This window comes from Henckelia pumila, chromosome 4 (assembly GCF_033568475.1).
Source record: "Henckelia pumila isolate YLH828 chromosome 4, ASM3356847v2, whole genome shotgun sequence".
In the NCBI taxonomy this organism is placed as follows: Eukaryota; Viridiplantae; Streptophyta; class Magnoliopsida; order Lamiales; family Gesneriaceae; genus Henckelia; species Henckelia pumila.
The window spans coordinates 137,458,772-137,474,256 of NC_133123.1; the positions used below are offsets into that span (position 1 = coordinate 137,458,772).

A 15,485-nucleotide genomic window follows, 5' to 3' on the forward strand; every position below is an offset into this window, starting at 1 on the left:
TGTCACTTTGCGATTTTGGTCCTTTATGTTTTTACATTTCAGTTTTAGTCCTGTATGTTTCGATTTTTGGCAATTTCGGTCCTTTTTCTTCGAAAATGCTGACGTGGCACTGTACACGTCAGCTCCACATCAGCATTGAATTGGTGCCACGTCAGCGCCACATCGGAAAAAAGGACTAAAATTGCCAAAAAAATAAAGATAGCGGACTAAAACTGCAATCTGAAAATATAAAGGACCAAAATCGCAAAGTGACAAACATACAGGACCAAAAAAGCAATTTTCCCTATTTTTAATTTATATCAACGTGCACACATTCGTTTTACTAGTATATATAAATAGCTGCAAAATTTGCAGCATCCTCTCTAAGCGGATGCAGCGGATGCTGCAATCTAATGCAGCGCAAGCATTAGGGGTGCCGTTTTATCATTTATGGAAGTTTTGCCACCTATATATTACGTTGCCTTATTTTTGTCATTTATTTCATTTTTAAAATTATTTATAGAATTTTCACTTATCAAGCTGATTCCGAAAGGTGTAAAAGGAAAAGATTCTCAAAATCCAATATTTCCTGAACGACAACTTCTACTACGTACATACAGGAAATGTAACTCCAGTTCAGCAACTCTCGCAAGAAAATAAATATCCAATCTTCACAAGTTCAGATCACAAAACCCATATCAGACATGAAGCATCATGCAAAGGGAACAAAAAAAAAGCAAGAAAAATTCGATCTTGATGGGTTCAGTTGCCTACCCGACTGCATTCTGAGTCATATACTCTCTTTTCTTGACACAAAGTCCGCCATTAGAACATCAATTCTGTCCAAACGCTTTAAACTAGCTTGGACCCTTATACCATGTCTCCATTTTGAGTTTTCCCACGTTATAATGACAGAATTGGAGCAAGCCATGAGTACTGCTGAATCTTTCAAGTCATGTGTTTATAATGTGTTGCAACAAAGGGAACACACAACCCTCACAAAGTTTCAACTTTCTTTACCTGATCAGGATGCGGGATCCAAGCTCATCGAGGACTGTGCTTTTTACGCGGCGCAACACAACGTGCAGGACCTAAAAATCCATGGATTCACAGAACTCGAGCCAGCCAAGTTGCCAAGATCGTTGCTTACCTCCACTTCATTGATAAGTTTACACCTGCACAATGCCTACGGACGTGGTATGGAGCTGCCTAAATCTGTTATTTTGCCCAACCTGAAGGTCCTGCGCCTCGAAAAATTCGAGTTCTCCGATAAGAAATACGACGGGTGGTTATCGACTGGGTGCCCAAATCTTGAAACTTTGGTTCTGAGCAAGTGTTGGATCAACCCCGGGGATAAGTTGGCGGATTTAGATTTGAATTCGCCGAATCTCAAGAATCTGGAGATCGAGTATTGGAGTTGTGTTTGGGATTGTTTGGATGGTTGTATGATCGATGTGATGGCTCCTAGGCTTAGTTTTTTCAAGTTTGTGGGTCATCTTGTGAGAGTGAATTTTAAGGGGGGTTTGGCTTGTTTGGATGAATTGTGCATCGACTTGTTCTGCCCTTCTTTGCACCTTTGTACGGTGGTACATGAATGCCGAGAGCTAAACGGGGAATTTTTAGATCATCTTTTCCAACAAATATGTGTAGTTAAATGCCTCTTTCTCTCGCCTAACACAATTGAGGTATGTTCATTGACGAATTCGGGATTGAATATGCCATTTGATACGATTAATGTTTGATATATTATCCTTTTTAAACCTTTCTTTGCTATTTTAATTAGATTATATCGAGAATGCCTGAGTTCGGACAAGTCTTGTCGGATGCTATGTCAATGAACACAATCACTTATGTAAGACGATGTGACTCGATTTTTTTTTTTATCGAAGGTATTAATTTTCATTGTAGACGTGTATGTCCAAAATTATTCACAATACTAGTGGAAGTTTCATATTAACTTCTCATAATATATATAATCAATATAAAAAAGTGAGTGGAGCTAAAACAAAATAAATCTACATCTGAATCTCAAATTATATACATGCTATTAATAACTTATAATTATAAAAGTAATATATATATATATATATATATATATATATATATATATATATGAGAATTAACTAATTAATAACAAATACTTACCTCATATTTATTTGTCAATCTATTAAAGTACAAAATTAAAATTGAATATATATATATATATATATGAGAATTAACTAATTAATAACAAATACTTACCTCATATTTATTTGTCAATCTATTAAAGTACAAAATTAAAATTGAAAATTCAACACTAACGTAGATAATTTATAAAACAAATATATATATTACTAAATTGATCTTCAGCTAGCTTTTGATTTCTTGGGCCTTCCATCATGTTATAGTCTAACATTAAGAAAGGAAATCCACAAGTTCCGGAACATTAAACGATTTGGTAGAAGCGAGTGGAATAGGTTGTTCGTGAAAGATCTTTAACATCTTTGAATCTTGTTCAAAGAGGTCTCGGAATATTAAAGACATGATCACTAGCTAGTGTTTAGATAAATATCTAAAATGACTAGAAACTTGACTAGAATCATGTATATGTAAAACAATAGAGTAGAACACTCTATAATATTTCTTACTAGTACATAAATATAGAATACTCGAGAAACTTAGCTGAGTAACATAAATAGGTTTAGATACTTCATTTGTAAATAGTCACCCAAGTTTCTCATGTTACAGTAACAACACATTTGTTCTCCAAACCTCTCTTGATTTCTCTTTTGTTCTTGTTTAATTTGGTTAAAACTTAAATTTACTTAAACATCTTTTGGAGAATATTACGCACGGTGCTCGAATCTAAAGAATTGTCACGTGACAAATGACTCTGGAAAAAGGTATAGATTCTAAGACAAACAAGAAAATATAAATTTCAAGTTCTTGTTTTAATTTGTCTCTGAAAATCTCTATGTTTCATTGAAATTTCTTGAGTGTGTCAATATTGCCGATCTTTTGTCAACATCAGTTTGTATTTTGGTTGATAGCGATTTGGAAAAAAAATAGATTCTTAGAGTAATAAGAGAAATCCAAATTTCAATTTTTTGTTCTTTGTCTTTGAAAATTCTCTTTTTTCATTGAAATTTTTTGAGCGTATCATTATTGTTCTTTTGTTAATATCTATTTGTATCTTGATTGATAGTGATTTGGGTATGAGGCTATACGTAATACAATAATGCAACAACTACAATAAGAGGACTTTGAAGTTTTAGAATTTGATTCTTAACTAGATTTTTATCTCATGTCCATTAACCAAAAATGGTAAATTCTTGTGGACAAATATCTCAAATCAAGTGATTCATTTTATTTGAGAAAAGATTCATGAACGTGCTACTCCTCATGTTTCCACTTAGGGATGCAATGAGGCGAACCGAGGATTGGGATATCTTTCTTATCCCCGTCTTCGAATCTAAAATACATCATCATCCTCATCCTCATCCCCTCCCCATTCTCCATTTTTCTTATATATCGGAATTCCATGTCCTCATCCCCTTGTGGATCAAATTCTCATTCGCGCCAAATAAAGGTTTCGAAAACCCCATTTTTGAACCCGTGAATAATAAACCCATCATAGTTAATGATAATGATGAAGACCAGATTTATCATCCTCATACTCGCATTCCTGATCAGGCGAGGATTAAATCATTTTCGCATCATTGCTTCAAATATTGGTTGAGTTAATAAAAAAAATTCTTCAAATTTACTTTAAAAAATATTGATATAAGAATCCAATTATATAAATAAATATTAATATTATTTAAACACATAAACATTGGTAATACATCTATTATAACCAACTTTCAATTAATTGATGAAGTTTGAGATAAAATTACAATTATATCCTAACTTAATTTCCAAAAAAATCAAAATTATTAGACAAATTAGTCATTTTATATGGTCACCTCTTTTTTTTGCCAGTAGATTTTATCTTATTTACCAAAATGACAATCGTTATCTTTGTTTTGTATTTTAAAATTTTCAGGTTAGATAGTTATCACTCTGAAAACTTTTGAATATATAATCCATCATGTGAGTTCTAAAAATAACATGAAATTAATTAATATAAAAAAAATTATGTATATACGCATCGCGTGCAAGAGACACTAGTAGTTTAATAAACAAAAATATGAAATCACATCATTATAATTAGGACAATGGGTTGAATCGAGAACACGATTTTCAGTTATGAATTTTAGTTTCTTTTTGTTAATTGTTAGAAAAGGCGTCATCAACACTATTATTATTGTTGTTGTTATTATTATGATGATGATTATTATTAATAATAATATCATATTATTAGGGAGTTCGGGGTAAATTCGAGGATGGGGATAACATTCCCATTACATATCTCCAATTTGATTCGAGAATTTTTCAAATCTCAAATCCGAACTCATACCCAAAAATTATCCCTGAACCCACCTCGTTTTGGGTTCTTGCGAGGCCCCGAACCTGTAGAAAAAATTGTCATCTCTTAGGTTCGAGGATGGAGATAAAATATCCATTATGATCTTCAATTTGATTCGGAGATTTTTCAAATCTCCAAACCCGAAACCTTATCCCCGAACCCGCCCTGTTTAGGGTTTTTCTCATAGGGCCCCTACCCGTGGGGAAAATTATCATATCTATTTCCACTCATTGTAAGTTAGGGGTTTTCACGGATCGATTAACCGTCAAAAATCGAACCGTAATTCGTTTCTGTTTTTGGTTTTTTGGATTTTAGGTTTTTCGGTTCGGTTCGGGTTTTTTTCCTGGTTAACCAAACCCAACGAAAAACCATTTTTTTCCTTTTTATTTTTTTTATCATTTTTCATTTAAATCGTTTTTTATTTTTTATTAATAAAATAAATAATAATAAATATAAAAAATAATTAAAAAATAGAATTTTGGGTAAAACCAAAAATTGAACCGTTAAATTTGGTTCGGATTTCGGACGAACCGACCAAATTTTAGGTTCGGTCAAAATGGACAGCCCTATAATGTAAGTCCACAAATATCTTAACCAAGGCTTTGAGTTTGAATCAGCATCACTTTCTTATGTCCAAGCTTGGTATGATCAATATACTTGCAGCTTGAGGGGTATGTTGTTTTATCTATGAAAATTTGGTCAATTAATGAAATTTCGTGAGTGTTTTATTGAAATTTCTTGAGTGTGGTTTGTTTTTTGGTCCCTTATAAATTAAGTTTATGTTTTGGTTGATAGTTATTTGGGATCGAGACTACGGTTGAAACTAGAGAAAGATGACTTTGAAGTTTTAGAATTCGATTTCTCATTGGAAGAATTTGATTTATACAACGCTTTGTACAAATCCATTCCAATCAACCCTTGAAAGGAACTCCAAATCAAACTCTGTTCGAGTTACAGAAGGAATTCACAAGAATGTGCTTCGAAAACTTGATCTGGGAAGCTAAAAATAGCTTTGATCTGGATCATCTGATGTGATATGTATTGCTTTGAACTCAATCGATCTTAATATGCTATCTAACTCAGAGCTTCGAAACTTTTGATCTTGTAATCTGAGTTTCTGAGTTAGAGTATAGAGTGAAGACTTTTTGACTTTTCGGATGAGTCGATATGAAATCTTGAATTCGTGGTTTTGTATGTTGTTCACTCTTGCTTCACCTTTTGAATCTTCATCATCATCGCATATTTATATCTTTCAAAACTAGCCAGTGAGCCGCCAACATTTTTTGAGAATAAGCCGCCAACATATCTCATAAATTGGCTCACAAATCTTGAATTTAAGAAAACCTTGCCAACGTTCAAATTTTCAATAAATGACTGTCTTTTAGCTCAACAACCTTTTGAAAAATAGCGGCAACTGATGCTTTCATCCGATTGTTTGATCTGATCTGGCTGAAGACGTTCGAGCTTGATATGGGTGATGAGTAAATTTTTGATCTTGGCCGAATATATTTTAGCCAAGTAAGATTTGAACTCGATCTGGCAGAAGGCATGAGAATTTGATCGATCTGGGTTGTTCTTCTAGAGGATGACCATTTGATCTGTTAAAATAAAGATTGCGAGTTTACGTAGATCAAATGCTTGTTTTATCCGGACTGGTCCAATTTTACCGAAAACTTGATCTGGAGATTAGTGAAGATCAATTTTGTTACATTCGATCTGTATAAGTTCATTGATTTGTTTGATCTGAAATCCAAATTCCGTTTGTCATTAATGATCTTATTAATTTAGTACTTGATTTTGTTTGATTTGTTTTTATTCACCAAAACTTTTGATTTAATCACCAACACAGTTTTCTATCCCAAGTTCGCGAGCAAAAAACTATGTATGTTTTGCGGACATATCTCAGTGCTTGCATCGGATAGATGATGTTTCGACAATACGGGGTTACTATTGACAGCTCTGATCATTTCATGAGAACATTTTCCACTAAATCTTGCGCGTCAAAGTAGCATGATTCCGAATCAGATCTCCTCCGTTCAAAATGTACCCCATGATATTTTGAATATGCTGTTCAAATTTCAGTTCGATCCAACTTTTAGTTTCTTGTAAATACATTTTCAAGCGAGCTGTGCAGATTTTATTCGAGAAAACATCTTCTGTTAGTTGTCATGATATGGCTTCAATGATCTCGAAACTCGATCCCCCACCGTCAAAAATTTATATTACTTTGTTATGAATGTGATGACCAAATTTTATCTCGATCCGATAGTTCAATATGTCGCAAAAGCTTCTTCAAGTTGATTGATTTGCAGGCATATGCAAATCCGAGAAATTTATTTAACTATCCTTTCTTTTGTGTATTCCTTTGGCGGCTTGTTACGGATCAAACTAGGGTAAGATATATTGTTTTTATTCTCCATATGGTCTCATCCTATATGGGTGTCATATTCATTGGGTTTTGGCTATCTCAACATGAGAAAACCCAACCAATGGATAGAACGATTTTAACCTCTTGAGAATTCGATGTTACGAGCAAGTTTTGATGAAATGTATTCGGGAGTATTGTAAAGTGGGTTTATGTTTTAAAATATATATTTGAATATGAGATGCTTTTGTTTTTAAAATTTCATCCGCATGTTTTCTTTGATTTGAGTTATGTAATGTTCGGTTATGTCTTATCATGTATCAAGCACTGTTATATATGATTCGAATTGATATGAGAATGATATCCTTACATGGTGGGATTGTAACAGTTGTACGGCCTCACTCCTTGTAGGATTAACATATAAGACATGATCTTACTCTTTTGAGAATTAACATATAAGAGACAGTAAATCATGGAAAATAGATGAATTTCAGTTCTTATGTTCTTGGGTCGAAAGTTTATGTTTCATGATTATGTTTCGGCTTGATGGCTCATGTATCGAGTTATTAAATGTTTCAAACTGTTGCTCATGTCTCACGTTTATGGTCATGTGTTCACGATATGTTACCTATGATTAAGTATATATTTGTTATAATGTTTTTAAACGGTCTCCATTTGATGAATGTTTCCCCGAGACACTAACCCCCTTACTTTCCCCAGATAAGAACGAAGAACAAGTCGAGGAGGATGAGCAAATTTTGGGGTCAGTGATCAAGAGTAATTCAAGATCCAAGTTTTGAGGCTACTCAGCAAGAGAAACTTAGAATAGTCGTTTACGTTTCACTCTCATACTGTTATGAATTTTTAGCTTATGCTAATATATTTAGCTTATATTTTGAAATTTGGGATACAAGAATAGATTTTTGCATGAATTAATATATTGATTTCTAGATAAATTATGTACTACGAATTTTGTTTTTTTCGAATTTTATTTGAAAGTCACGCCGATGTCACAAGCTCTGGAAGTGGGGCGTGACAGAATTTATCAGCATTCATTAGACACTCGATCGAGTGCCTAATGAAATCAGGAAAGAAAGAAAATAGGAATATGAATATACATTTGTAATATATTACTAATAATATAATTTGTATGCGTCAATATATAGCTGCATAGTTCTTCTCCAATCGCTTGAAGAGATTCCAGATGATCACTGCATAACTTCTTCTCATAGTAGCCCTGTATGATTCGACCATAAACATCAGAAATTAATACTATCTGCAAAACCAAATCGAAACCAGGAAAAATAATCACAAAACACACTTAAAAAAGTAATTAATAAATCAACTAATGTTGTTTCTTCGAGAATCTAGAAATGGGAAGCCATCAAAATGATTATATGTAGAAAATGTGCATGCTGATTAAACTCAGAATAACCAAGACATGTACTTTCGCTTCCCATCTCGGAAATTTACCCAACGACTTTCACAAACATCAAATGCATTCTTGTTAGAATCCAAATTAAGATATATCCTTTTCCAAAAAAAATAAAATAAAATTATGAGATATCAACAATGTTTTGACCCCCTTGACATTTTGTCGTGGATAGGCTAAATTTTGTGGTGACTTGTATTCTCCTTTTCAAGATTCAATAACTCAAGTTCAAGTTATCTTTTTATTTCAAGAGTGTTATATAAAGAGAAGTTGAGTTTCACAAAATCCACATGTTGGGAAAGAGTGTTATAATTGTGGAGCTTGGTAGCATGGATACGATTGGGATATATATGTGGACTGTGGAGAGAGAGAGGAAAATGTGTTGTGAAAAAGAAAATAAAATATATATATAGAGAAAATTTTTAAAAATTTTGAAGTGAATGTAAGATTTTTTAAACAATAAAATAACTTGAAAATTTTTCCAGTTCATATATTTTGATATTTTTTGGCTTAACGTAATCAAAGTGATCATATTAAGTCGAAATGACAGCTCATACAATATCAACGGTTTAGTTCAACCTATCTTAAGGGTATTACTCTAATATTGAGATCTAACAATCCATGATTGTCGTGTCAATCCTATAATATTAATTATGCATATGTGTTGAGATGTGGACCCATGGATGCATGATTTGGATATTACCCCATATGTTAGGATCTCATTAACCCATATCAAATATGTATATATAGCAAGAGTTTTGATCCCACACACACTAGGGTGCATGGGTTCCACGTGCACCCGTGCCCAAAACAACTCCGATTGTCTTGAAATTTTACGGTAGGATCGTCTCGAAAATGCAAATTCAACGATATATCATATAATACAAATTTCAATCTTGATAGTCGGAAATGGGAAGATGACCGAAAATTAGGTGAAATATGCAATTTCCGGTCATCTTCCTATTTCCGAACACTGAGGATGAACTTTTTATTATATGATATATCGATGTATTCGCATTTTCGAGACGATCCTACTGTGAAAATTTCAAGACAATCAGAGTTGTTTTGGGCACGGGTGCACGTGAAACCCCGCGCACCCTAAGGTACGTGGGATCAAAACTCTGTTGTATAGCAAAACTTAAAATAAATAAAACGTCACTCATTTATTGAGATTACATATATATAAGGCCACATGATCTAATTGGATGTTCTTAAAACTTTGTCATCATACTGCAACCTCAACAATCTGGTGACCTCTGTCAATGGAAACCTTAACTGCATCCAGAACAAGCTGCGTCTTCCTACTGAGGATCGGCCACATCTTCTCCGGTTTGGCGCCTTCAAATTTTAAACATCCCACCAACCTAGAGAACTCACTCACCATTAGAGTTTCCTGAGGAAGCTCTGTCGTGACTATATGCTCATTCGGTTTTGGACCCATTCCTCTCTGGAGCTCACAGGATCCAGATTTCTCAGTGGTGTAAAAACAAGCCTTGTTCTCCTCCAACGGGACGACAAAGTCCTTTAAATGCACAGTCCCCTTTGTGCCGATGGCAGTTAGATCCATTTTGATGTCCTCTAAGAAAGAGCAATAAAAGGTGGCTGATTTCCCATCTTGCCATTGCAGCGAGGCGGTGCACGCTAGAATGACGCCTGCGCTGTTGAAAATGGTGGTGGTGGGCGACGCAAGGACGGTCTTTGGGAGCTCATAATCAGCTGCCCACAAGATCGACCTGATGCAGTACCACCCTGTATCACCTAGAGCACCAAGAGCATCTAGTTCGGGCTTCACACGAATGTCGTTTGCAAGAAAATCGTCACTAACTCCAAAGGTAAAGCAGCTATGCACCTGCACAATAACAATACAAGATTCAACTGATCAATCTCGTTGAGGCCAAAACCCAAAAGACGAAATTTTGAATTTGAAATGAACATCAACATACGGATTTGAGTTCACCAAACAAGGACGGATCGGACAAAAACTCCTTGGTCTCAGCTGTTCTGGGATGATGCATCCACATGGTGCCATCCATGATCTGCACCCCGTTGGATTCGCACTCGTCGAGTATCAAGTCGAACTCTTGGACATTAAGCGCGACAGGCTTCTCCAACAGCAAGTGCTTCTTGGCGCGGGCAGCTCGGACTGCCCACTCGGCGTGCATGCTGGTGGGCAGCGGAAGGTACACCGCGTCCACTTCCGGTCATAGGAGCCGTACACCTTGGCTGATTCTGGAAATCCGTTTTGTTTGGCGAAGTTGGCGGCTTTTTCGATGGATCGGCTGCCAACGGATTGCAGGGTGGAATTCGGGGAGAGGATAATTGCACGGGAAACTTTCCGGGCTATCCCGGCGCAGCCCAGGATTCCGAATTTGATCGGAGGTGGAGCCATTTTGGATCCTGGAGGAAGCTAGCGCATGCATGATGTAAAATTTATATAGACAGAGCTTTTTAATTGCTCATGGCCAAAAGTTGGCATTTGCCGACAGGTTTCTTGTCCAAAGAGCCCAGCCAATTTCTTGTATTAATGTCCACACCTCAATAACACATATAATTTTAGGAAAAAAATATATACAAATGAAAGTTCATGATTAATATTCATTTTTTAAAACTTCATACAATTTATTATTAATATTTTAGTTATTTTTGTTTCGTATGGGTCGATGGCGTATGCCCAAACTTCCAGTGTATCATGATCATATTTCCTTGTTGGTTTCTTTAGATCGTTCTGATTACACCATCTTCTGCTTGTGTTGATGTTCTCGTCAAATCTTTTTTTAAAAAAATAATAATAATAACTCCTTTTTTACATTCATGATTCTAATATATTTTAGTTATTTTATTTCCTAATCTAATGTACCATATATTTGTTTTTCTTTTATGTTTATATACTTGTATAATAATATTGAAATGCATTAATTTTGCCCACTAGTCCGCCCCTGGTCGTTATCATTATTGCAAGCAAATGCAAAATGGTATTTTTCTTTTCCATTTTTCATGTGCGTGTGCGCATTTGCACACGATTTCCTTCGCCATTTTATCATCTAGAATTCTAGTTATTTCAGTTAAGGCATAGGAGTAGGAAAAAAATATCGAGTTTGGGTGTATCGAAGTTATCGTATCAAAAAAATTTCAAATTTACCAAATATTTCGGTACCGTACGATAACTATGCCGAGTTTTTCGGTACAATAATGGTATAAATTTTGAAAATTTCGATATATACCTAAATATCTAAACAATAAATAAAATTTTAAAATATATAATGTTTTTAAACAATAAATTTTAAAATTTTAAAAAATATAAGTTTTTTTGAATATAAAATGGTATATACCAATATCGTATCCGTACTTGGTATATCATAAAATTTTGGTATATTCGGGATGCTGATTATTTGTGCCGAAAATTTCGGAACAGTATCGATACAAAATTTTTTTATATACGGTATATAATATATAATTTTCGGTATGATGCGATATTTCAGTAGGACTAATATCAATCATCCACATATTAAGCATTTAATTTTTATGGGTCGAAGTATGCAAATTGAAAGAAATTTTAGGCGACATGAACTGTTTATGGATTCAATGCATTGTAAATTCGTCATATGTAATTGAAAAACAGCCTATAATGAGAATTTGAAAGATTTTTATAAACTCAATTTTGTCAAGTGTTTTTTTTATTAAAAAAAAAATGGATTTTGATTGTAACCGTCATCATGAATGGTGGGCTCTAGCTTATACATTGTTGCAAGTTCATGGTATAAAATCAAGTGGACTAAACCAAAAGAAGAACAAGCGACCACTAGGCCATCTGCTTGTTCAGATGAGTTTTTTTGCTGTTTTTGACTGGCGTAGACTCTCAACAAGGAACGTATTAGCTCGAGTCGAGCGAGTAGCTATTCGAATCCAGCTTAAATCAGTCAATTAACTAAATGATATCTAAGTGGTTGACATTTCAATGTTGGCTTAATAATGACAAAAGGCGTACCATTTCATGGAGTATAACTAATTTGTACGCAAATATGCCTCTAAACCGGGAGCAGGGATCTTTCTCCCCTACCTCTGCAAGCTAGAGAAATAGAGAATAATAGCTGTTATTTGAGTAAATTATGGGTTTTCGAGACCGACAACTGAGGGCGGCTGTGCAGATAATCTCTCTTGCATTGCAGGGAGTTTCCTTTTACCAGGTCCGGATGAAACCTTAACCATGGCAGGTCTTAATAGCCGGTCTCCAAGAAGGAACCCGCGACGGAATTCTTGGGTCACAATTCCTTCCTTGAATTCGTGTGACTCCTCGCGGGCAATAGCCTCGTGCATCTGTGCACAGTTGAAATCTTGATTCAGATAAAAGAAATCAAATGCGAGATGCTTCTACACATCAATCTAACAATAAATTGAATCAAGAGATATCCAGCGTGCTCATAAAACGGAGTGAAGAAGCCTAAGATTGACCTCGGGATGTATTGTCACTAATATGTGGCAAAAATATAACGATTTCTGATGTCTCGTGAACTAAATTAACAGGTGTCAGGTATAGAAGGGCAGGCACAATGGTACCTGCCACTTGGTAAAAATAGCAGTTTCGGCAACCAATATTATTATCTAACTTTATTAGAACCCTCGAATGGTTTTTTGGCTAATTCAAGGCAACCAGTAGTTCTAAAGTGGTCAAATGATCTTTAAGCAACTTCATATATGTCCCTCTTTCTCAATATTTATTGAAATCTACAAAAAGAAGGTACGAGCCTTTAGTTTTGTTTTTCTAAAACCAAAAGACAAAGAAATCCTTTTTCATTTGGGAAAATCAACTGATGTTTTAAGAATGGTAGTCAGTTTGAAGTGTCAATATAGAGAGATGAACTTGTCTGGGACAATAACATTAAGTAACATCTTAAACCAATGAAGAAATGAGTAGACAATGCTTCCAGCAGCAAAATTGTGCCAAACTAGCAAACAAGAAACATACAAAAGCTTTAAGCGGCAAATCGGATATTATTAATTTTATGTTCCACCATGAAGAAGACCAAGTAATCTAACAAACTTCAAATAAGTCTTGACCACACTGATTGGCATACACGTAATGCAGAAATTTAACCCCACCCCCGATGTACAATTTATTTAAAATATATTCGTATTTTTTCAGTTTACTTTTATTAAGAGGTAATTTATATAGGATTTGCAGATAAGTCCAGAAGAAATTCAATGTTTTTCAAAAAGCACGAAACTTATGCAAAAATATGCTTTCCAGTTTTTTTGCAGTCCATAGACAATCCAACTCATGAATAGCATAAAATTAAGTAAACACGTCTTCAACAAGGGAAAAAAAGAGGGATGCTTTAGTTTTACCAAGGGATCAAATGGTTTCCCCACAGTTGGAACAGCAGTCACGCGCAAGCTCCTCATAATTTCCACAAACTGCTTGTATATGCCCTGGTAACTTGTATCAATCTTCTTTTCTGATCGTTTATTATCTGTCGGTTTTGAATTAGAGCGACGTTCGGATTTGTTATGATTTTTGGAAGCCATTTTCGAAAATGTGGATTTTTAGATTGGTGGGTTTGCTTTGTTATTGTTGTTTTGGGCATTGATATGAGTTGATATCGGTATTGAACTGCTGTCTGCATTTTCGGTTTGTTCAGTTTATAGCCGTTATGCCGTTGGTTTGAGTTTTGGGTTTTCGAATCGTTTTTGTATTGATTGAAGTCTTGGTGTGTGAGTGATCGTGGTTGTTGATCAACTCTTGAATTCTTACAGATTCGTTGGAGTTTGTCGAGCCCTGTGTTAGCAGCATTGTTCGTCGAGAGTTGGACGAAGAACGGTATAAAGAGTTTTCCTTGAACCGTTGCCTTGTTGTTGTTAGATTGTGTAGTTGTTTATACAATCTCTTTTGTAGCTTATCCAGAGTTGGAGCTACTGCATTGAAAGGTAAAAGCAGTCATCGCAGCGGGATAGCATACTCGGGACTGTGGTTCTCGAGTTTTCCCTTTTGAAATCACGTACTTGCATCTACACTTGTTCTAGCATGAGGAACTTGTGTTTTGTTTGATTGTTTTGGCTTATGTTTTATGTTTCTGTTATGCATTCATCTTGAGCCAATCTTGTTTTCAGCGGGCAGAACCGCCCTTTTTGTTTAGACGTTTGGAAACTATGATTGAGTGGCCCAGGTCGTAGTCGTTTCGTCTGGTGCTAGCATACTCATTATAGTTGCTCAAAGTCTAGAGGAGTGAGATACGTGGCACCACCTCGATTGGGAGAGTCGGTGAGTTGTTACGTGATCTTACCCTCGGGATCCCAAAGGCACAGCTGCAATCCCTCGTTATCAGATTTAATATCCCTGTTTAAAGACATGCATTCATTACGATGTTACTGATTTCGTTATTGTATTGAAAGCATGTTTGTTACTTGTATTACTTGTTATGTTGCTTTTACTGGGAATGTCGTTCTCACCAGTTATCCGGCTGTTGCTTTGTTTTGTATGTGTACTTGGCAACAGGTGGGGCAGGAACAAGTCAGAAGAGGCATGGTTAGCTTCGAGGGCAAGTAGTAGAAGTGAGACTCGGTTTAGAAGTCGAATTAGCATGTTTATCTAGTTTAAGATTGGAGCATGTTAGAACTCGAACTTGATATGTTTTGTATTCGAACTCTTTCTTGTAATTGAATACTTCGTTGTTGAAAAGTGTTAGTTGGATCATGTCGGAGCCTTTCCGGGTGTTGGATTGCACTTTTGGAGCCTTATTTTGAGCTAAAACAGCAGGCCATGCGCGCCCGCGCCTGGTGAGGAGCGTCCGCGCGTTCTGCTCCCTTTCTCGGAGGCCCGGGCAGGTCTGTATGCGCGCCCGCACCTCGGGTGGCGCGCCCGCGCGTCACCCTGTGTAAAAAAAAAAAAAAAAAAACTTTTCTTTTAATCTTAGATCTTGTATGCGTAATTATTGTTTATTCTGAGATTAGATGATTAGAATCGAGGTCTCACACCATACATATACAATCCCTCAAATCGTCTAATCGAACGCTTCCGTTCATTTCAAAATCAAGGAATCAGTTTCAAGATGAATGCAACTTATAAAATCAATATAGCATTCATTCACATCATAGTCTCATTCAAGAATTAATATAAGAGCAAGTAATCAAATAAGTATGTGATTTAGGGAACTCGATACAAACCATCTCGAGTTTTAATCCCATTCAAGTAATAGTCCACTTTTACCTTCATATTTCTTCTGTTCTGAATTCTTAAAATCTGAAATACAACCTCAAAACATTCACAT

General features: G+C 35.3%; 1 protein-coding gene and 1 pseudogene across 1 annotated transcript; one reads left to right on the forward strand and one right to left on the reverse strand.

Moving 5' to 3' along the window:
- Positions 1 to 683: 683 nt before the first annotated feature.
- On the forward strand, positions 684 to 6,662 carry LOC140861845 (F-box/LRR-repeat protein 25-like). The gene is made up of 4 exons (XM_073264843.1): positions 684 to 1,664; positions 1,763 to 1,831; positions 5,560 to 5,612; positions 6,509 to 6,662. Exons 1-4 carry the CDS (start codon positions 684 to 686, stop codon positions 6,660 to 6,662), a joined length of 1,257 nt encoding a protein of 418 aa, XP_073120944.1.
- Positions 6,663 to 9,307: 2,645 nt separating this feature from the next.
- LOC140867129 (uncharacterized oxidoreductase At4g09670-like) lies at positions 9,308 to 10,639 on the reverse strand (annotated as a pseudogene).
- Positions 10,640 to 15,485: the final 4,846 nt, after the last annotated feature.

Bases quoted from the DNA above. Each gene is read 5' to 3' on its own strand.
- LOC140861845 (XM_073264843.1), top strand. From the start codon at position 684: ATGAAGCATCATGCAAAGGGAACAAAAAAAAAGCAAGAAAAATTCGAT. The intron at 1,832-5,559 runs GTAAGACGATGT...GTTAGAGTATAG, and splicing joins CAATGAACACAATCACTTAT to AGTGAAGACTTTTTGACTTT. The intron at 5,613-6,508 runs GTTTTGTATGTT...TTCAAATTTCAG, and splicing joins TATGAAATCTTGAATTCGTG to TTCGATCCAACTTTTAGTTT.